The 22583-nt window shown below is 57.0% G+C and overlaps 1 protein-coding gene across 3 annotated transcripts in view; it reads left to right on the top strand.

The window, feature by feature from the left end:
- The window catches only part of RAB11FIP4 (RAB11 family interacting protein 4), a 110071-nt gene extending 87579 nt beyond the window's left edge, over nucleotides 1–22492 (top strand). For all 3 annotated transcript variants that reach the window (XM_055401441.2, XM_088828695.1, XM_055401446.2), the window contains 12 exons: nucleotides 5283–5509; nucleotides 7246–7440; nucleotides 7967–8101; nucleotides 8391–8426; nucleotides 9694–9793; nucleotides 10045–10148; nucleotides 11178–11318; nucleotides 13136–13217; nucleotides 13720–13857; nucleotides 13944–14102; nucleotides 15124–15267; nucleotides 16312–22492. In XM_055401441.2, the coding sequence (XP_055257416.2) occupies nucleotides 5283–5509; nucleotides 7246–7440; nucleotides 7967–8101; nucleotides 8391–8426; nucleotides 9694–9793; nucleotides 10045–10148; nucleotides 11178–11318; nucleotides 13136–13217; nucleotides 13720–13857; nucleotides 13944–14102; nucleotides 15124–15267; nucleotides 16312–16428 (1578 nt within the window). In that variant the 3' untranslated portion in view covers nucleotides 16429–22492. The remainder of the gene's footprint in view (nucleotides 1–5282; nucleotides 5510–7245; nucleotides 7441–7966; nucleotides 8102–8390; nucleotides 8427–9693; nucleotides 9794–10044; nucleotides 10149–11177; nucleotides 11319–13135; nucleotides 13218–13719; nucleotides 13858–13943; nucleotides 14103–15123; nucleotides 15268–16311) is intronic.
- Nucleotides 22493–22583: the final 91 nt, after the last annotated feature.

Genomic DNA, 22583 nt, shown 5'->3' with positions numbered 1-22583 from the left:
AAGCTGGGATGTGCCCACCCAAGCTATTTTTACCCGGCCCTGTCCCCACAGAGCTGTTTTCTGGCTGCGAGTTACTGCCTGGGGAGCAGAGCCATCGCCAGGGCTGAGGGTGGACAGCCGGAGCTGCGAGCCTCGCGGACTCCCTTGCCCAGGCAGCAGCCCACCCTGACACTTATTAAAGGCTGTGATTAGTGTGCAGAGAGAGCTTCCAAGACAGTGGACAGAAGGTGACCTGGTGGGAGGAAAGAGGCACCTGTTTGGAGAGCAGTCCTTGTACTCGGGGAAGTCTGGCTCCCAGAAGCTGGACCCAACTGCTTTCACCCCGTGTGCTGGCGGAGTCAGAGGGGCAGGCTTGTGGGGACTGGAGTGGGGCCCCTAGGCCAGCAGGCACCCCAGCTGCCTTCTCTCAATACAGTGAAGTCAATAATAGATTTTTTGAACACTTTCTGCTCAGAAAGGGCCTCCCTGGTGGCTCAGATGGTATAGAATCTGCCTACAATGCAGGAGACCCAGGTTCGGTCACTGGGTTGCGAAGATCCCCTGGAGAAGGGAATGGCAACCTGCTCTGGTATTTTTGCCTGGAGAATCCCATGGACAGAGGAGTCTGGTAGGCTGCGGTCCATAGCGTTGCAAAGAGTCAGACATGACTGAGCGACTAACACTATAGTTTCACCTCGGCTTAAAATAGGTACCAACTCATTTGATCCTAAGTGTTAACCCCATTCCATGGTGGGGAAACTGAGAAGTTCAATCACCCTGAGAGCACAGAGCTACTTCAGTAGTGGAGCCGGGATTTGAACCGGTCAGTCTACTTTCAGGGTTTGCTCCTCACACCACCCTGTCCCTCTTCTTTGCTGTATTTCCAGCACCTGTGAGGTGCAAGGCATTGTTCTAGATTCTTCACAGCAGTTTTGCCAGGTAGGTGTTTCCACCCTTGTCTTTAGATGAAGCTCAGAGTTTGAACAGCTGGGTCACAGCCACCAGCGACCACGCTGGGGTCGGCACTCGGGGCTCTCGTGCTGGGCTTTTCCCAGCGATCCGCTGCCCCTCGGTTTGGGTGCATTTGTTAATCACGCACGCTGTGCTTTCCGTGATGCTGATTGTGGGGGTTCAGGTCTAGAAGTTCTCATGTTTATCCCCTAAGGGTCTTCCCCCTTCCTGGGGAATGTGGAAATGGGGTCACCTGGAGTCTTTTATTTGCCAGGAAAATGGCCTGGGATGCTAAGTTGCTTCAGTTGTATTCGACCCTTTACGACCCTATGGACAGTAGCCCACCAGGCTCTTCCATCCATGGAATTCTCAAGGCAAGAGTGCTGGAGTAGGTTGCCATTTCCTTCTCCAGAGGATCTTCCAAAGCCAGGAATGGAACCCAAATCTCCTGCATTGGCAGGCGGATTTTTTACCACTGAGCCACCTGGGAAGCCCCTTGGGCAGGGATGGGGAGGGCCAAAGAAAGTCATCCATTTGGGGCCCTCCACACCCGCTCAGAGCATGGACAGTGGGGCATTGTTGGCCACCCCAAGGCTTGGAAGGGCCCAACCAGTCCTGATGCTTGGCCTTCTCGTCAGCCATTGAATTCAGCTCATGCCAGCTTCCTACAGAGGAAGAGGTGACTTGGGGCCTGCTGGTGGGTGAAGGCTGCTCCTGAGATTGGAGAGAGAGGGGCACCACGGGCAGACTGTGTGCCTCTGGGCTCCCGCTTCCAGCTGAGGCCAGCAGCATCCCGCCCCAGCCCAGGACGGGGGCGGGGGGAGCAGATGCTGGTGCTGCAGACCTGCCCTGCCAGAGCGGCTGGCTGGGACCTGTTTGCTCAGCCTTGGACCTCAGAACTCTCCAGAAACCCCAGTCCCTTGAGGACGGCATACCTCCTGGCCTCTGGTCTGTCCTGGATCTCGCTGGCTGACTAGCCGGGGACCCATGGGCTGTAGGGACAGCTTGGCTCCTGCAACACACAGCCCCTAAGAAGGGATAGAAATTGTGTTGAGTGGCTCATGTAATTCACTGAAAGCTGTGCTAAGAAACAGAACGGCTGAGAGCCTATCAATTGTTCACCCTCATGATCATGTGTCTGACCGGGCGCCAAGGCCCCTCAGTATCAGGAGAGCATCAGACCATACACTGTAAGCCTGGAAAAAGAGCAAAATTCAGACTTCAGAATCCGTGCGTCTACTGAGCGAGTGTCACTTTCACACCATTGTAAAGTCAAAAAATCATAGGTCGAGCCATAATAAGTCAGGGACTGTCTGCCCTAGAAATGGTTTCGAAGTTACAGTTAAAATTTCCACTTGCCTTGAGCAGCAGTTGTGGGTTGAATGAAGAGGTGTTGCCGTGGTGAGAGCAGCCGTTTTCTAAAAGGAAAGCTGGTGTGTTGAGAGGGTATGCACATGTGTGTCGTGGGGGTGCGGGGTTGAGGGTCCCGGGCGTGGGGTGTCCGGAGCCCAGCTCCAGGTCTCAGCGGGGGCGTCTGTGGCCTGGGCGTTGCAGGCATCCCCTCCCATCCCGATCTCCTGTGTGTGTTGATGAACGAGAGGAATCTTCATCCTAACCCCCTTCTCTCCCCGGAGCTCTCCCAGGGCTGTTGAGAGACAAATGGTGTGTGTGTGAGAGACAGGATGCTTTGTCAAGGGTGAAGGGCCCAGCCGCTGTGGACCCACTCAGCCAAAGAGTATGCCCAGGAGGTGGGGGTCAGGTTGGTGGGGGCCCCCGTGGGGTTTCTGACCCCTCTGCTGCCCCTGCCCCTCCTGTGGCTGAGACAGCCCACTCCAGCCCCTCTGTCCCTCCCTGGGCAGGGCCTTGGGCCAGGTGCCAGGAGTGTGGGCATGTCTCCGTGGGACCTCAGGTGAGAGGGGGCCGTTGGTCCCCACCTGCGTCCCGTGAGTTGGGTCTTGGGACAGAGTGCCTGGCTGAAACTCAGCCTCCAGCCAGACAAACACGAGTTGGCCAGAGACCAAGCCAGATGCTTGCACACAGATGCTGGTCTCCACGAGGCCGCCTGCCCGCCTCCTGGGAGCCGGCTGGGTGGCAGCCTCCTGGAGACCCCTGCTGACGCGGTTCCAGGGGAAAGGCATGGGCGTGGGTGACTCACAGTCTGACCCCAGCACTGCCACTGATGCCATGTGGCCCCAGGCCAGACAGCGGTAGAAGGAGACCCGGCTTTCGGGGCTGTGAAGACGGGAAGAAACACCCACTTACAGAATGACCAGGCCCCCTCTCGTGAGCCACAGAGCAGGGACTCCCAGCCAGTGCTGCCGTGTCTGGGAGGGTAAAAACCTGTGGGTGGGTGAACAGAGCACATACCATACTCCTCCGTAGCCCAGCTCTCCCCGGAGGACCCTCTCCAGGTGACCTTGCATCAACCCAGAGAAGCCCTGCATGTGGAAGTTGCAGCATTAGGCGGAGCCCCCGGGCTTCACAGTTAGTAACATGCCCCTGTCATGTGTCTGTCTTCATGGTCACCGTGGGGTCTGAAAATCCATGAAGCGTGGGCTGCATCAGTGATAGATGGAATCAAGCGAGAGGTGGTCAGAGGCAGGTGGGGGTCCTTTGCCCACCGGCCAGGGTACTTCTGACAGGTTACTCTCTGAGCCTTGACTTCCTCGTTAGTAAAATGGGGATGGGAATCTGTGTCTCAAAGGGTCGTAAAGCCCAAATGAGATTATACATTAACTCTCAACTTGGTCTCCAGAATTGATGGGTGGTCGGTCTGTGAATGTTGGGTTTTCTTTGTTCCTACGGGGACAAGAGCTTGCTTAGGACATAAGGTCTGATAAGCTTGGGAGCCCTGAGGGGTTGGATTATGACACAGAATCAGACACAGCTTAGCGACTAAACAACACCAAAGGTGGCAAGAGCCACATGCACACTAGGGGTGAGTTTAATTACACAGCCCCTTGGCCTCCACTGTCAGGGGTGGCTGGCTGCCTGATGCTGGCTTCATTGGTCCATCTGGTGCTCAGCCCGAGTCATGGCACAGGCAGGAGCCAAGCTCATTAATCACCGTCTATTCTTAGCCTCAGCACGTCTTGGTGGAGATAGACCCCCAGGAGGGCTGCCTGCTCACCAGCGGACGCAGCCACACTGCTCGCTCACCACCTTCCTTGGATGTCTCTGATCCCGTTCTTGTCTGAGATGGCCCGAGGCTCTTCACAGCCCTGTTACTGTTACCCTTCCTGTTGTCCTGGGGCTGGAGGAAGCACCTCTAACCAGGGCTCTGCCAACCCTAGCTGAGAAGCAGCCCGAAGAACCTAAGGGGTAGTTGACATCACGGCTGGGAGCAGGTGGAGGCATCCTTAGGGGCAAAGGATCCTTAGGGGTTCCTACCTCCTTAGGGGCAAAGCAGCTTTGAAAAATGATTTGCAGAAAGCTGCCTCTCAGACTGGGGTAAATGCTGAATAAACCCAGAACTCTTCTCAGACGGTTTTGGCAAAAGGTTTGGGCAGTTCTTTATGGTGTGCTGGCATTGTTCCGGGCAGTGTGTGAGGACCCTGGGGACCGGCCCAGAGCTCTTGAGAGACCTAGAATTCTTGCTCCCCAGTGTGGCTGTGGTTGGATAGCATCACTGATTCAATGAATGTGCACTTGGGTGAACTCCGGGAGATGGTGAGGGCTAGAGAAAGGCCTGGCGTGCTGCAGTCCATGGGGTCCCAAAGAGTCAGACAAACGTAGCGACTGAGTGGCAATAGCAGTGAGGTGGCTGTGGCAGGGCCGGGACAGACTTGTGGCCAGGGGTTATCCATCGAGGTCCTGCTGGGAACAGGGATCCCGTTGGATTCCGTTGCCATTCTCGGCTTACAGAGAGGCCAGAACTGGAGTTCAGAGACAATATTTGACATGCCCAGAATCAAGGTGTTAGGGGACGGAGGGTGGCCGACCCTTATGCTCTGCCGGTGCCCCTGTAGCATGTTGCGTCAAACTCTGCTAGGTCATTGTCATTGTCACTGGGGCTGTGCCCTTATAATCCCCAAGAAGCCTTCTCCAAGTCACTTGGCTTCCTGTCCAGACTCTGGGATGGAGACCCTGCCGAGCGGGGTCTGGACCATGCAGCTGGCCTGGCTGTAGCCCTTCTCCATGGACGGCGGTCCCAGAGGTTCCCACTCCTCACTGGGCTTGCTTAAGAGGCCCCTGAGACAAATCACATGCCAGGGTCTCATACGCGAGGTCTTGGGGTCTCTGGCTCCCAGGCACCACCTGCCAGTCCCCTCCTGGCGTCCCTGTGATCTGAGGAGCAGTGCTGAGCCCCAGAAGCTAGGCTCACTCACGCTATACCCTTCTGTCTTCCCCAGGGCGGCGAGGTGCCAGACCCCACCTTTGCTGATGGCGAGCTCCTGCCCACAGAGCCAGACTTCTTTCCCGAGGATGAGGACGAGGCCATGACGCTGGCCCCGCCCGAGGGCCCCCAGGAGTCGGACATGGAGGGCCCCATGGAGAGCACTCGGAGCCTGGAGGGGCCGGTCGGAATTCCCGCCGAGAAGGATGCAGGTCTCGGAGGCCTGTTCTTGCCAGAGGACAAGTGAGTTAAAACTGCCTGGAGCTTCAGGCCTCAGGAGAAGGTGATGAGCATGTGATGATCAGCCCAGAGATTTGGAGAAGGAAGCAAGGGCTTCCAGTATCCGTTGACCAAACAAAATTGTCAGCTTCTCATCATTTGTACCTTTCAAGGAAAAGGCAATTTCATATGTTTCAGCCCGATGTATTTTCTCAGTTCAGGTGTTCTCAAACCCCAGTGGCTCTAGAAGTCACAGTCGTCACAGGAGGAGGTGCCTTTGGAGTTGGTCATCCGTGCTGTGTCCTGGGAACGGTCCACCCACTGTGCTTGTGACCACAGCCCACGGACAGCCGGTCATGGGGACCACAGACCCTTTGACCTCTTGGCTAATCATTTGCTACCTGGTCATTCTTGTTTCCTGGGACCAGTCACCAGGAGGCAGCCAGCAGTGGGTGCCAAGAGTTTTAGTAAAACTTATACGAGAACAAAGGGAGAAATAAGACGAATGAAACCCCAGGCACTCAGGAACCGGAGGGCAGATAAATAAGTAAATAAAATAGGGTGGGGGTACCAAGGGACTTGATCTTTGTCACCCTGTCATTAATGCTGGGATGCCTGGGTCACTGTTTCCCATTTTTGAGTGTGGAGTCTTAGAGGGTGGAGAGATCTCAGCTGACAAACAACTACCGCCCAGTGACTCAAGGAAAGATACATTTTGGCAGGTGACGTGTTAGTTGTACTCCTTTGCTCTTACGTTGTAGAGCAGGTGCAGCCAGCCCCTGACGCTGCCCCAGGCCACCCTAGGTCACCTGTGAGAGACCCAGGGTCTCTCACCCAGGCTTCTTTGGACAAGAATTCCTCTCCGTAAACACAGGAGACGCATCCTGCCTAGTCACTCATTGTTGTTTGTTTTAAAACCTCATTCATTGTTGGAACATAAGCACTTACACAGCTTGAAAAAGGGAGGAAAAGTGAGAATGAAGGTAACTCACTTTACTGATGGTGCCACCCTCCACACCCCAAGCCCTATTGCCATTTAAATATTCTCAGTTCCTGCTTTTCCTTTTTCTCTGTAGACCCATCGCATGCTTAGATTTATTATGCCTAAAATTTTACATCTTTTGTTTCATTCTTAGTTTTACTTTTGTGTGTGTGTGCTCAGTTGCTCTGTCATGTCCTACTCTTTTCTGCCTCATGGGCTGTAGCCATGCCAGGATCCCCTGTCCATGGAATTTTCCAGGCAAGTATACTGGAGCGGGCTGCAGGCAGCTTCTTTACCACTTAGTGCTACCTGGGAAAACTTTAAAACAATTTTTTAAGTTTAGCTTTTAGTTTTAATTAAAAAAAATTTTTTTAATTAAAAAAAGCTTTGAGTTTTAATTTTTCCACATTATTGCCAATGTTTTTTTTACAAACCTTTCCACAACAGTTTGAGAGTCCACAGTTTATGTGATCATTTCATTTACTGATACATGCTGTCATTTAATAGCTGTTTCAGTGTCTCTTCAATAAGCCATTGAGTTGTAAGCAGTGTTTTGCTGCCCTGTGGAAACATCGATTTGAAAATCTCTGGAGCAGAAACTTTTCCTGTGATGAGATGTTTCCCTTAGGATACGATCCCCAGAGTGTACTTAACCAGGGCAGGAAGTACAGGCTTCATCATGGTGTCCTGCCACCCACGGACCCCCAAGGCCTGGCCTGTTTGTCCCCCACGGGCTGTGGCGCCCCCGGTTCGCAGCTGGCCCTTGTCCTACACTCAGGTCCCTGGGCCACCCTCCGTCCATGACCACGTCAGACCTCTCCACACACTCCACCACCTCGCTCATCAGCAACGAGGAGCAGTTTGAGGACTACGGGGAGGCGGATGACGTGGACTGTGCCCCCAGCAGCCCCTGCCCGGACGACGAGACCAGGACCAACGTCTACTCGGACCTGGGGTCGTCAGTGTCCTCCAGGTGCCCCCTTGGTCTACAGCGGCCTTTGGGATCCAGGAAGAGTGGCAGAACCAATCCAGCCTGATCCCGGGGAGGGTGGTTTGGCAGGCAGAGTCATGAACTAACTGGGCTCTGCTCCTGTAGATGGGTGGGAACGGCCTTTGAATCCTGCTGGGGGTTGGGGGTTGGGGGTCTGGAGTTCCTCCTTCCTTCTATCTTGGGGAAGAAACCAAATTAACCAGCCTGAGGGGCCACAGACGCCAAGTGGCATGTTGATACCTTCCCACGCAGCTGAGTCATTGCTTACTCTGATGTTAACTGTCAGTTTCCTCCTCTGTGAAGTGGGTACGACCCTTTGGCTTCCTGTCTTTGAGAGCACTGGAGGAGGGAGCTCTACTGTTCTAGTTCCACTCCCCACCCCCAAACACACACACACACACACACAAGGTTCACAGGTTTCAGAGAGTCTAGTAATAAGCTCAGCGGGATGGGGCAGCAAACTGGACAGCAGTTCTGAAGGTGAACCTTTTTCCTTCTTATGACCCAGCGCGGGGCAGACGCCTCGAAAGATGCGGCATGCATACAACAGCGAACTCCTGGATGTTTACTGCTCTCAGTGCTGCAAGAAAATCAACCTGCTTAACGACCTGGAAGCCCGGCTAAAAAACCTGAAGGCCAATAGGTGAGGCCCCGGAGACCACCGTAGGGGTGGGTGAGTGGGTGGGTGGGGACCCGGGGAAGAAGCATCGAGGCAGGGGCCCCCTTTCTCTCCTGGCCGGTGACTGGGGGCCCCCATTCTTTCCTGGCCGGCGATCAGGGGCAGTTTCTGAGGGTCAGGCTGATGTGTAAATTCCCTTCAGTGGGCACGAAAAAGCCTCGCCTGCATTTGCGTACCCTGTAGCCGGGCAGAGGAAGCTGTGGGCTAGAGGCCCCTCTGTTCAGTGACCTTTTCTCTCTCCCTGTCTCTGTAGCCCCAATCGAAAGATCTCCAGCACAGCCTTCGGACGGTGAGGCCCCCCCTTGGGGTGCGTGTGTGTGTGTTAGTCACTCAGTCATGTCCAACCCTTGTGACCCCATGGACTGTAGGCCCCCAGGCTCCTCTGTCCATGGGATTCTCCAGGCAAGAATAGTAGAATGGGTTGCCACGCCCTCCTCCAGGGCATCTTCCTGGCCCAGGAATCGAACCTGGGTCTCCTGTATTTCAGGCAGATTCTTAACCATCTGTGCAGGGTAGCTTGGGTTGAGTGCTGTCCTCTTGCACTACACTCCTGCTGCCAGGGTGGCCAACCCTGTGCCAGCAGCCCAGACCCAGCCAGTGCCCTGCATGTGGCTGGACGCACAGAGGGGATGAGGCATCTGTGCTTCCCTGTGCTCTGGAGCAGGCGGCTCTACCAGCAGAGGCCCTGGGCTTCCCGCTGACAGAGATGGGGCGTGAGGGTCTCCCCTGGAGCTGGTCCCTCTGATCCTGGGCCCACCGGGTCCCGCACCAGCTCTCCTGCAGACTCGTCCAGGTCCGCATCTGGGGCCCTTGGAGCTGCAGCGAGGGTCCAGGCGCTGGGGTGGGGTGACCTCTTTGCTGAGACCCCGGCTGCTGCCTGGCACGGAGTGGGAGGTGGGGCTGCTGGGGAGCAGCAAGGGTTTTTGCCTCAGGTAAGGGTCACCTGGACAGCCACAGCCCCTTTTCAGTCCCTCCCACCAGCTCATGGTCCTACACATCCTGGATGGGTTTCCATCCCCCTACCCATGCCTGGGTCCCCAGTGACATAGCAGGAGCCAGCTTGGTTGGGGGGCTGGGTGGTCTCAGGGGGTCCAGGCCCTCATCCCGGACTGTGGTGCCCAGCTGCCTCATTGGGGTGGTTTCCAGGTGGAAGGGGCTCAGGAGGTGGGGCTGAGAGAGGGTGCCTCCACTAGCTGGGGTCCCACGTCACCTCTTAGCTGGACCCCCAGTGAGTACAGGCAGCAGGAGGAAAGTCCCTGATGGACTGACCACGTCTGCGGGGCTCAGGAGGGCCATCACAGCCTGTCTGCTGTCCTCTGGGCAAAGCGATCTCTTGAGGTCAGGGGTCAGGCCACTCTGCTCCCCTGACTGATGGAGGGCGGCCTCCTCAGGGGGGGTTCCTGGTACTCTCCCAGCGGTCTGGGGTGCTCCCCCAGCCCATAGGCTGAGTCTGAACCCCAGTCTCCCCAAAGCCCTGCAGCCAGACAGGCCTCCCCCTCCCCACCAGGCAGCTCACGCACAGACATGCATTTCCGCCCCACGCCCCCCACCCCCAGGCAGCTCATGCACAGCAGCAACTTTAGCAGCAGCAACGGCAGCACCGAGGACTTGTTCCGGGACAGCATCGACTCCTGTGACAACGACATCACAGAGAAGGTGCGCCGGGGCAGGGTGGGCAGGCGGGACTCGCCGCGCGTGCCCCCTGGGGTGGGGTTGGGGTCCTCCGAGCTACTGCCTGGGGATGTGGGAGACCCAGGAGTTGGGGGTAGGCAGCCCCGATCACCCCCACCCCACCCCTGCGTGACTCCTCGTCACGCCGTCAGTGGGGCCCCGGCCTCAGTCCCACTGTCGTTAGGTTTTCTGTCCCGTGGACTCACAGGTTTCTCTACCACCACCCCCCATGGTAGGTGAGCTTCCTGGAAAAAAAGGTGACAGAGCTGGAGAACGACAGCCTGACCAATGGGGACCTGAAGAGCAAGCTGAAGCAGGAGAACACACAGCTGGTGCACAGGTCAGGCCGGGCCTCGGCTGCGACGGCCCCAGGGGAGGTCGGGGCCGGGGTGACCTGCTTGTCCGTCTAGCTCAGAGGGCCTGTGACCTGTCAGCACCTTGCTGTGGGCCCTGTCCGTGTTGGGCGCCCAGGAGGACAGGTCTGTGGGGGACTGGGAGACAGACAGAGCTTGACCTCAGCCCTCCAGGTCTGCAGCCCCAGCTCGGGTCAAAGGTGGAAGTTGAGACCCATTTCCTGTCTCTGTCCTGTAACGATGAGAGCCTGGCTCCGTTCTGGGGGACAAGTTTTACAGAGGGAGAGGCTGGTGGGAGTCAGGGGCTCACACCTGCCACCCGTGGGAGCGGTCCAGGCATTGCTGCGCAACTCCCCCCGACAGAGGCCCACTGAACACAACTCGATGAGGTGGTGCGTGTAGAGTATAACCCTCCTGAAACTTCTTAAACCGATCCCCATCCAGGGTCTGGTGCTCAACCATGGAAGGCTCAAAGACGGGTCCTCTTGTGTACCTTGGAGGGTCAGCCTCACAGAGGGTCGTGTCCAGAAGTGGTACACCATCCAGGCCACCAGTCACAGGGTTAGAAGGTCCACAGTGGTGCCAGGCCTTCCCTGGCTCTGGTGTGCTCACCACCAGCCAGGATGTGCCCATGTTTGCAGTCAAGGTGCCCAGGGAGCTGAACTGTTGATCAGAGGCATCCCGGCCCAGAAGGGAGGGAGTGAAAAGAGGAAGCGAGGCCTGAGGGCTGTTTGATCTGGCTGTGGTGAGGCCTGCCCTCTCCGTGCTGCCCTGGGAGACCTGCTTCTCCCCTCTGGACCAACTGCCAGCACCGCCCCTCGGTGGCGTTCGTGGCTGGCCCACTTCTCCTTAGCTGACTTGAGGTCCCCTGTTCATCCCTCAGTAGAGCTGCCTGCCCACAGTCGGGGTGTTGGTGACGTGGGGTCCGGGGCTCCCCTTGGTCGCAGCCTAGGTTGAGGGGCGGAGAGTGAGGCCACAAGAGCTGGCCCTGCTGGGGCCCATGCGCCTCTCCACAGGGTGCACGAGCTGGAGGAGATGGTGAAGGATCAGGAGACCACGGCCGAGCAGGCCCTGGAGGAGGAGGTGAGGCGCCACCGCGAGGCCTACAGCAAGCTGGAGCGGGAGCGCAGCGCCGAGATCGAGCTGCTCACCACCAGGTGGGTCCCTCTGATGCCTCTGTGGGCAGACGCGGTCCCATTATTTAGATCTCCAACCGAACAGTTCTTCTTTTGATACCTGAACGCCTGGGCATGTTCTCTAGGAAGCAGGTAAAAGAATGTTCAAAGTAACATATTTCATAGTAGGTCCAACTGGAAGTGATGCTTTATCTATCAGTAAGAGAATAGGTTAAAAGTAAACACACATTCCCTCTCTCTCCTGGGCTGGGTCTGCTGTCTAGGCTTGGAGCGCCCCCTGCTGTCAGGTTCTCCCCGCCCCTGAACACTAGGGCGCCCTGACCCAGCGACCCGGGGGCAGAGGCTGTGCAGGGCTGGCCCTGGGCCTTGGCCACGGCGGTTTACACCGGAGGCAGGCAGGGGAGGACGACCTGGGGCCCTGGCGTGGTCACCCACTAGCTCCGTGACGTTGGACGTCCTCTGTCTCTTCCTGGGCCTCAGTATCCATCCGTCAGCCTCCCGGTAGAGTGAGCGGGAAGGCAGACGGGCTGAGGCACAGCTGAACACTGCACTTAGGTGGGGGCTCTGAGGATGTCCAAGGCCCGCCCCCAGCCCAGGCCAGAGGCCCTCCCGGGCCCCTGACACAGTGGATGGCTGCCCCCCTTCTCAGGCCCCTTGCCGCCCCGGGCTCTGAGCTGAGCCTTGGCAAGTCTGCCCGGCCCAGCCTGGGGCGGGAGGTGGTCTCTCACCTTGCATCTCATGGCCGGCAGGGTCAAGCAGGCCCAAAGGGGACGGGCGGGCCAAACCTCCATGCAATCAGAGACCACCCCCCGCCCAGTTTCCCTTAATTGCCCACTCGTGTTCTAGAAGCTGCTGTTTTGCACCTGTTTCTTAATGAGCCTGGTCCCTCATTGAGTATCGCGTCCTCTGCCTGCTCCTGACAGCTGACCGGTTGGCTGGCTGAGAGGTGGCTGGGATGCAGGTGGGAGAAGACGGTGGGTGTGCGGGCCAGGGCGAGGCCAGAGCCCAAGAAGCCGGCCCCCCGGGAGCCGTCCCGGAGCCCTGCCCTTCACCTGACTCCAGGGGGCACTGTTCCCTCGGGTGCTCTGTGCCTCGGGTGAGGCGGCCTGCTCAGAGGCAGGTGGGGAGCAGGTCTGGGTTCCCCTCAAGCCCTGGAGAGGAAGTTTTTTCTCTGGGGGAGCCCAGAGGACAGTTGGGGCCAAGAAGCCCTCCATCCAAGCAGGACGTGACAGTGGGAAGGAGAGGGAACGCCCCACTGGAAATGGCCCAGCAGCATCCCAGGGCCACTGGCTGACGACCCAGCTCACCTGCCCCTCTTCTCGGGTCACGTAAAACCGACCTGAACACCCCCTTGTGAGCATGAAAACAGAGGGTTAGACAGTCAGAACCACTGCCCGTGAGTGTCGGAGAACACGTGAAGGGAGGAGCCCCAGGGGAGAATGAAAACCATGTATGGTGCGTTCGTTGCCTTCAAACTGTGACTCCTCACAGGAGGGCCCTGCCATGGACACCACAGGAAGACTCCATTTAGCAGAGAAATAGCACTGCTGCCTCTCCCCCCGCAGGGTGTTTCAGGCCCTAAGCATGTATGTACAAAGAACCTCATGCTCTTATTCATTCACAAGTGAGTTTTTCCTTTTATTCAAAGATGATAATAATTCAGGATCTTTACCATTTTGCCTTGGATGACAGGGAGCTCAAAGCCATACTACCATTTGGAACAGTTATTCATATTCTCTCTCTCATTTTCTGATATCTTCCCTCCTCCAGGGAGCTGAGAATTGCTACAGATTGTCAGATAATCTCCATTTCTGACATTCCTGTCCTCCTTTCCCCAGGGTGCAGCAATTAGAGGAAGAAAACACTGAGCTTAGAACGACGGTGACTCGGCTCAAGTCACAAACAGAGAAGCTGGATGAGGTGAGCATTAGGTTCAGGCATTGCTCAGACTTGGATCTTGAGCTGAATCCACAGAGAGGTCGTGTTGGCCATCGCTGGCCTTTTAGTTTCTAGTTTCTGAAATTCTCATTGCCCTAGCCAAAAAAAAAAAAAGGGAACAAAATACAAATAGTTTGTCTTTGCATATTTCTAATTTTCCAAATGTTGTACAGTGAATACATTTCTTTGTATTATGGGGGAAAAGAAGGAGGAGAAAGAGGCCAGATTCTGTTTGGACTCTTACCTTCTAGTCAGATCCATCTGGCATCATTGAAGGACTGTGGAGACCCGAGGCTTTTCTTGCTGCAGCTCTAGAATTAGGGGTCTAGCTGTTTCTTTAATTCGTGCCTCGGAGGGCTCTGTCCTGGGGGCTGGTCTGATTGTCCATTTGTCGGGGTGGCTGCCCCAGGCCCCCGGCGAAGGCCCCCAGGGCGCGGCAGGCCCCCTGGGAACTCTCCCCCTGCCCCTGTCTCCCTGGCTGCAGGAGCGGCAGCGCATGTCCGACCGGCTGGAGGACACCAGCCTGCGGCTCAAGGATGAGACGGACCTGTACAAGCGCATGATGGACAAGCTGCGATACAACCGCCTCGAGTTCCAGAAGGAGCGGGAGGCGACGCAGGAGGTGGGTCGGCGGGCTCCAGGGCGCCCCCCCGCCCCCCACCCCCCGCAGCATCCGAGCTCCTGCCAACCGGCCTCTTTCCCCCACAGCTCATCGAGGACTTGCGGAAGGAGCTGGAGCATCTGCAGATGTACAAGCTGGACTGTGAGCGGCCGGGCAGGGGCCGCAGCTCGTCCTCCAGCCTCGGCGAGTTCAACGCCAGGGCCCGAGAGGTCGAGCTGGAGCACGAGGTCAAGCGGCTCAAGCAGGTAGGCCCCGGGAGCCCCTGTCCCAGGGGATGAGGTGTCTGGTCCCCTCGGGGTGTGTCTCCTGTGCAGGGCTGAGCGTCGGAACGCCTCCTTCCCCCTTGTAACTGCCTGCTCCTCCCGACACCTTGATCATCAGGCCCTCTAGGCCCCGTTTCACAGCTCAGGCAAGGTGGGTGGAAACCCCAGGGTCGGTCTTTGCTCAGCATGCATGAAGGGACACCAGTCTTCTGTCCTGGGCACGTGGGAGAAGGAGACCTCACCCAGCTGCACATCAGTGTCTCCCAGCCCAAGCCCAAGAGTCCATTTCAGAGGATTCCTGGACACTCTCCCGTGACTGGGGAGCCCTTGGGGGTGGGGAAAACGGGATCAGGAGGGGCAGTGACCCAGGGGGCCTGAGGGTGCTCAGAGACCCTGCAGAATGAATTGCCCCTGTGGGGTAGCTCCCCAAGGTTCCTGTCCCACAGCCCTTCTCAGCCACAAGGGGGCGCTCAGGGCCCCAGATGTGAGCAGGTAGGAGCCTTGAGGCAAAAGCTAGAGCGTGGGGCTGGTCACCTGGGTCTGGGCAGGATGGTACTGGGCCAGCTGCACACAAGAGCCGAGGGGACCCTGGAAAGAACTCCCCAGAGCAGGAGTCCTGAGCCCAACTGCAGGAGGAGCCAAGGAGATGAGCTGACCCGCCACCCCAGGAACCCAGAGCATCACTTTCCCTCACCAAGGGCCAGTGTTGGAGAAGGAGCCACTGAGTGGGCAGTGTCCTCCGGGGCCCCCCTTCCGGCTCACCCACCCCCAGGGAAGAAGGGGGTGGTCTGGAGCCATGCTCCTCTCTGGAAACCTGGCTCCCTGAGCAGGGCTATAACTCCTCAAGACCCAGCCCTCCTCGCCCTGAAACCCAGCAGAGGCCGGGTCATCTGTGGGTGTCCTGAACTGGCCAGTGACACACCCTGGGGGGTGGTCAGGAGGCCATGCATGCAGAGAAGCGGGTCCTGGTGGGAGTCAAAGTTGCCTGTGTCCCCCTCCGCAGGAGAATCACAAGCTGCGCGATCAGAATGATGACCTGAATGGACAAATCCTGAGCCTCAGCCTCTACGAAGCCAAGAACCTCTTTGCCACCCAGACCAAAGCCCAGTCCCTGGCAGCGGAAATAGATACAGCCTCTCGCGATGAGGTAACGTGCCCACACGCTCTCGCCGCATGGAGCCTGGCCCCTCGCCTGTGAGTCCTGCCCCGGTGCAGGAAAAGCAGGTCAGGGCCTGGCCCCCTGGGAGTCCCCATCTGCAGTGACCCCGAACGATGAGGCAGAGCAGCGAGAGGAGGAGCCTGCAGGCGGAGTTAAACCTGCTCTGATTTCCTGTATGTGGTGGGAGGAGAGTGGAGTTGGGAGCAGAGCGGAGTTTGAGTTCGCTCGATCAGGAATGTGCTGGAATGGCCCATTGATGTCATTGGTGTGCAATCCAGGGGAGGCTGGATGTCCCCTGGACCCAAGCCAGCAGGAGAAGGATACTAACATTTTAGGGGGCACCTGCTTGCAGTATGTCTTCATTTAGTCTTCTGAGAATGCAAAGGCTTTCTGAACACTTCCATGTCACAGATCGGGAGACCAGGATCACCCAAGATCACCCAGCTTACGGAGAGAGAGGAACCCAGGTCCCTAGCATCAAAGCCCACTCTTTCTGCCCCAGTCGGGTATGGTTATGAAAGATCAGGCCTCCGAGATACCCAGGTTAGATTTCAACAAGAGTCACCAAACCCCTTTACCCTATGCTGGGGACACACAGCCAGGAGCTGGCCCCTGGCCTCGAGGAGTGCCCACATGAGCCGGGCACCAGCCTCCAGCCTGCGGGCAGAGGCGCATCCCATGGACATGGCAGGAGTCGACCTGGAGAAGGACAGCGGCAGGACTGGGGGTGGCGAGAGGAAACAGCAGGCAGTCTTAGGGTCTTGGGACACTGAGTGTCACTCCTGATTATAAATGCCTCTGGCCAGCATTCTCTGCCTTTATCAAAAATATAGCACATGTCTGGCCCCCCCAGTGGGCCAATGATCCGGGCCTCTCTGGGGGTGTGTCCTGTGCCTCTGCACCTTTCCCTCTGCCTGGGTCTGACACAAGAGACTGGTGCCCGGGCTCCGAGGCTGGTTTCGTTGGGACACTGGCTCTGCCCACACCCCGGCTCCCACCCGGCCTCTGACCTCACTTTCTCGTTCCCTCTAGCTCATGGAAGCCCTCAAGGAGCAGGAGGAGATCAACTTCCGGCTGAGGCAGTACATGGACAAGATCATCCTTGCCATCCTGGACCACAACCCCTCCATCCTCGAGATCAAACACTGAGTCGAGGGTGGCTGGCTGCAGAGCAGCCGCATGACCCCCAGGCCCCAGGATTCAGGGGTCCCCACCCGAGGATGCGGCCCGGGCCGGGCCTCCCACGCACACTGTAAATGTGTCTCTGGCCACCGCCGTGTACCGTGTACCGTGTACTGGTGTGTATGTGGGGAGGCCGTGCACACAGCAGAGCGTGAGCCTGGGCAGCAGCCGTGGCGCCATCTGCATCGTCAGCTCTCCTCGTGTTTTGCGGTCCCTTTGCGAGGGGCAGAGGGTAATGGAGGTGGGTGGGGGCGAGCTCAGCTGTCAGGAGTTACTGTAATGACGAGAGCTAGAAGAAGCTTGCGTTTCAGATACTGGACAAAATGATTCTACCTCTGGGGACAAGGATTGAAAAGCATTCTAGTGCGACAGGCGCTTTGACCCCCATCCCTGTTTCCCCCTGGGAGTGGGAGCAAAGTGACAACCTTTTCCAGGAGCTTGAATGCCTCACCAACCTCTTCGGCAACCTTCCAGGCCCAGGTGCTTGAGTTCGGAGAGAAGGAAAGGAGGTGGTGGGGGGGAACGTGTCGGGGGAGCTCACAAGCCCTTCCTGCAGCCAGCAGCCCCCTGTGAGGCTTGCGCACAGTGTATCCAAAGGACTCAGGCTTGCAGAGGAGCTGGAGGTGCAGGGGGTTGGGGGTGGGGGGCGGCCGTCATCCTGAGGGTTCTTGGCACTTTGAGAGTTCTCCGTAAAGCTGCCCATCCCTGCTCACCTACCTCTCCTTTTCTGTCTTGGTTTTGTTTTTTCAGACCATGAAAAATAATCGGCATTCACTTGGGTGTATATGAAGGATGAAAAGGGAAGGGGGTGGGGACAGTCTAGGGCAGGCGTTGACATTGGGCAACCAAAGACACGGTCACGTCCTTGTCAGCCTCCTTTCCGGGGGCTGCCTTGTAGGAGAGAAGCGTGGATGGACCCTCTCAATAGCTCCCAAGGGCTGGGAGTGGGCCTTGCTCACCTGTCCCTGGTCACGGCCTTAGGTTTGGGTTTTCAGAATCCAAGCTCTGGGTTTGGCTCTGCTGGACAGTGAGGCCCCTCTGTCCCAGCCTTTAGAAACACGCCTGTATTTGGGTCTCAGCCAGGAGAACAAATGCTGTGCTGCTGTGAGAGACAGTTGGGGAAGTTGCAGGGAAATCTCAGTCTTCCATGCTGGTGGTGGTGTTTGGTGGTTTAGTCGCTCGGTGGTGTCCAGCTCCTTGCAACCCCATGGACTGTAACCCACCAGGGTCCTCTGTCCATGGGATTCTCCAGGCAAGAATACTGGAGTGGGTTGCTATTTCCTCCTCCAGGGCATCTTCCTGACCCAGGGATCAAATCCACGCCTCCTGCCTCGGCAGGCAGGTTCTTTTACCACTGAGCCCCCTGGGAAGCCCAGTTACAGATTTTAAGGGAACAAAAAGAAGGTCAAAAGACATAGCTATGACCAGGCCGTGGCTATAACTGAACCGCAACAGAAACAATAAATCAGTGCAGGCTCCCAGTTCTGTTTCAAAGGTAAAGATCAGCCTGGTGACACAGTGGAAATTCACCCTCTGGATCTTTCATGTGATCTTTTGTTCTAGGCGGCTGGGAGCAGATATGGTACTCTTCTTTGAGTTTTCCAGTTTGTCTCAATTTTGTGTGGCTTGTGAACCGTTTCCTTAATCCAAATACAGATAAATGCGCATGGTCTTATTTCCAACATCCGCCCCGCCCCCGCCGTTTGTTTCCTTCAGCACTTCTCTCGTCTGAAAGAGAAGGCTTGGGCACGTTGGGGATGGGTTTGTGCAGAGAAGAGAGGACTGGGAGGGTCAGCAGGGACCTGGGGACTCGGGTGTGTTCCCACTGACAGAGCAGGGCTGCGGCCAGGACTGGTCTTCGTCCCGTTCCAGTCACTCTTGTTGGATTTTGTGACTTCTGTTTAAGCATGTGCATGGATCTGATCCCAGGACTTTGGGGCCACCCGCTCTAGGAAGACGAGGACGGGGGTCAGTGTCCTGGGAGTCTCTCAACCCCTCAGGTCCTCTGGTCTCCTTGGGGCCCCCAGGGGTCTAAGCAGAAGCGGCAGTGGAAGGAAGCCATGGGGAGTGGGTCTCTGGAGAATTTGCTAAGAGGAAGGAATGGCGTGAATGAAGGCCGGAAAGCCGATGATGACTCACGCTGCGGCTTGGGTCTGGGTTTCTATGAGAAGGCATCCTGCAGAGAGGCCAGCTGGATCCGGGTCCTGGCCTGTGGGGGTGGGGGCTCGCCCTGGGGGAGGAGCATTTTATGGTGACAGCGTATATGCTCTTTAGCCGCACTGATGTGGAATTCCAGGGGAGGCCGCAGAGGCCTGAGTTTATAACAGTCAGAATGTGGCAAGGAGTCTCCGGCCTGGGGAGAGCAGGTGGAGAAAGCTGTCAGCCTGAAGGGGGCGCCACGGGAGCCGACTCCCCCAGGAAGCTCTGGTCAGAAAGTCCCCTCCCGACCTAGTCTGAGAACTGGGCTGACTTTAAATTGAGGCTGAGTTCCATTTAACACAAGCCCCAAGTTAAATCCAGCCTTCTTCATAATACATCCAACAGGCTCGTTCAGATCCTGTAGCTTTTTAGCCTGAGAGGGGGCAATGCCACAGGGGTTCCAAGCCACAGCCCCTGTGCGGGTTCTAGAACAGGGCCCCGGTGGGCAGACCCTGCTCCCCCTACGTTTTCACCTTTGTTTCCTGGTTGAAGGTTGTGCTTTTCTCTCTCAGTGGGGGGGCTGCTGGAGAATATACAGGATGCCCCGTGAAATGTGAATTTCAGGCAAAACATAACTTTCAGTAGGTGTCCCATACAATACTTGGGATATATTTAAAACGAAGACATTTTAAAAATTCTGGTAACTGGGCCCTATCCCCAGAGGTTCTGATTCTGTCGGTGTGGGGTGCAACCGAGGCATCGGAGTTTAAGAATTCCCCAGGTGATTATAATTCAACTGGGTGCCCCAGGTGGGTTTCGTTTTTGCTAAGCCTGGCAACTCTACCAAGTAGGATTGGCAGTGACTTGTCTGCAGGTTTTAGAGGTTGTTTCGGGGTGTGGGGAGGGGGTTCTGCTGCAGGTTCACATTTGACATGACCCTGGGCGGTCCTCACATTTAATCAGAGACCCCCCAAAATTCCTTGAACCAGCAAGTCAGTGTCTAAAAACAAATTAATTTTGAATTGCCAGTTAGATAAGTTATTTTAAATTTTCAGATTCTTTGAGAATTGTCAGAGAGAAATTATCCTTTTTCTGTAAACTCCTAATCTCTTACTGACCCATTAAAAACACGAAGTTTGATAACCTGCCAAAGTACCCAGACCTGAAATAGTGATTCTCAACTTGGGCTGTGCATTGGAATCACTAGGGAGATTTTTTTAAATGCTGCTGCCTGGGCCTCCAGAGATTTGTTGGTGTGGGTATGGCCCAGGCCCCTAACTGTTCAGAGAGCTCCCCAAGGTAAGGGTAATGTGCAGCCAAGGTTGGGACTCCTAGGAGGCGGTTGGCCAGAGACAGAGAAAACCTCTGTTTGGCTTGTTAACCTAGGTGCTGGCTAACATTGAATTCCCCTGGTGAGATGTTGGTGGCTTTTCCTTTAATGATGTCAGATGGTGAGACGTTAGCAGACCCCCTCACACCCAGGAGGGGAGGCCAGATGCCTTCAGGAGTGGGTAGATCCAGCTGTTCTCAGGAGCCTGGAAAGTGAAAGTCGCTCAGTCATATCCGATTCTTTGGGACCCCATGGAGTATACGGTCCATGGAATTCTCCCCTTCTCCAGGGGATCTTCCCAACCCAGAGACTGAACCCAGGTCTCCCACACTGCAGGTGATTCTTTACCAGCTGAGCCACCAGCCTATTGCTTATGGAGCCGGTGGGTGGCAGGTGCTGGGATGTATAAGTCACAGGCCCAGTGATTAAAGTGAGAGTGGAACAGAGTGGGGGTGGGGTGGGTGCTGAAAGCAGCCTCAGAAATAACAGCTACCTGCTCACACAGCTGAGCCTGAGGGGATTCCGGTTTCTGATCTGTTTTCAGATTGGGTGGATAAAGGTCACCCCAGCCCCTACCCCATTTCTCACCACACCAGCATCCCTCCCCAGCCCTGGAGGCTCCAGGCTGTAGTCTGCTGAATTCCTGGCCCAGCCAGGTCCTGGGGGTCAGGACGGCAGGCTCTTTTGTTCCAATGAAGGACTTAGTAATAGGCAAAAGGCCTGCAGGGGCCAGTGGGGCCTGGTGGACCGGGGAGAAATTAAGCCCTCTTTTTGTGCTGCATAGGTGTGTGGGTTTAATGCATTAGCAAATTTAAACCTAAAAGCTAATTATAGACACGATCGGAACAGGGGATGTGTTGGGATGGTTACGGTGCCCAGGCAATGACTTTGTTCACCTGGCAGATGGACAGCGACTCTCTTAAGGGCTGTAGACTGAGGAGGGGCAGTGCAGAACTTCAGAACTGTCCTCTTTTGGATCTGGGGCAGCCCCTCTCCTGTGATGCTTCCGGCTGGTGAGGGGCCACCTGGGTAACTTTGAGCAAGTCCCCTCCTTCTGCTGACCTTAAGGATCTCCAGACCCTGCCAGCTCATTCTGAGCAGGCCCACGAACGGGCAGGGAGCACGAGAGGCCGCAGCCCTGGGCCTGCCTGCCTGCCTGCCCACCCTTCTGCCACAATCCTCTTTCTTGGGGAAACAGGCTGCCTTCTAGAAAGGTCTGTTTCTAAAAGCGTAGGCCCTGCAAAGCTAGATGTCACATGCCGTTGGTGCTCCGACCTGGTAGTTTTTTGTTTTCGTTGTGACCATAAAGGAGGGCCATCTGCCCAGCGCCACCAGCAGGGCGTGGCTGAGATGGGCACCCGGGGCCACCCCTTCGGGGGGTCTAGGCGCTGCAACCTCGGGAGACAGGCTTCCTCCGGGCCCTCGGCTCTGCTGTGCTGCACAGGCTGTGTGTTGTCTGCATGGTTTGGGGTCAGGGTCTTTGTGCCTTCTCCCCCCCGCCCCCGTCACCCTGTACAGGAGTTCCCACGTTTCCACTGCCCCTTTTCTACATCCTCTCGGTTACCCCGGCCCTGCCCCTCCCCGAGCCCTGCAAAGTGTACAGAGCAGCCCCTCTGCATCCACGTGCCTCCGCCCCACGAGGCTGGCCCCCCACACGCCGTCCCCAGGCCCTCCACCCTCTCAGCCACTCAGACTCGCTGACCCGGGATGTTTCATTCCGGTCTCTAGCTTGGGGGTCGTGGGCCCACTCAGCGCCTCGCCCAGCCTGCCGCTCTTTAGGAACCCTGCACACTAGAAAAGACGCACTTTGTGCAAAGCAGCTTCTCCCACAAACCCCTCCCCGAGTCGGTGTCAGTACCTGTAGCCGGCAGAGCGCACCTTTCTCACCTGGGGCATCGGCCTGGCAGTGATTGTCATGGGTCTGCAGCCACTCTGTGGGCTCCTGGGAGGATGCCCCCGGGCTCCCCAGAAGAAGCTCCAGCTGTGTGGCTCCCAGGGCTTGACGCCAGGCCTGGGTTCAGGGCCACCACCATCTGCTGTCTGAACAGCTTCAGACCCCAAGCAGGCAGAAGGAAGAGGCTTCAGGCTGCGTCCCCCGCCTGCCGTTAACGACTGCCGAGCTCTTCCTCGTCCGCCAAGGTGCTCAGACCCGGGTGCCGTTAAATCCCCGATGGTGTCAGGACCTCGCATCACTGAGGCTCCCAGCTCCTTCCGCTTTCTCTGCTGGGTCTCCAGAGCCGAGAGGGATAAGCTGCACGGGAAGGCTCATCCAGGGGTTTGTCAGGTGCCTCTGACGCATCGTGGGATTTCACCCGCGTCTTCTGCTCCTGGAGCCTCCATCCAGAAGCAGGCTTAGCTCTGGGGCTGGGGCAAGACCTCCACGTACAGGCCCCAGCGTGGGGAGAGGGGGTTGAGGCTCCAAGGCTGAGTCGTAGGGTCCCACGCCCTCTGCCTCCCGCCTGCTTCTGGGCCAAAAAGGAGCAGGCTTGCAGAGGCAGGCTCCCTGGGGAACTCTCGTGTACAGACCAAGATGTAAATAAACACTTTGCTTTTCTTGCCTGACTTGATGGTGTCTCTGTGCTGGGGAAGGAAGGTGGAAGAGGGGCGGCCTGGCCTCGGAAGTCCTGGGGCCGGTCTCTCAGAGCGGGCCTCG

This window comes from Moschus berezovskii, chromosome 20 (genome assembly GCF_049115385.1).
Source record: "Moschus berezovskii isolate FMDL1 chromosome 20, NW_MosBer_1.0, whole genome shotgun sequence".
Classification (NCBI taxonomy): domain Eukaryota; kingdom Metazoa; phylum Chordata; class Mammalia; order Artiodactyla; family Moschidae; genus Moschus; species Moschus berezovskii.
This window is presented reverse-complemented; position numbering and strand designations above follow the sequence as displayed.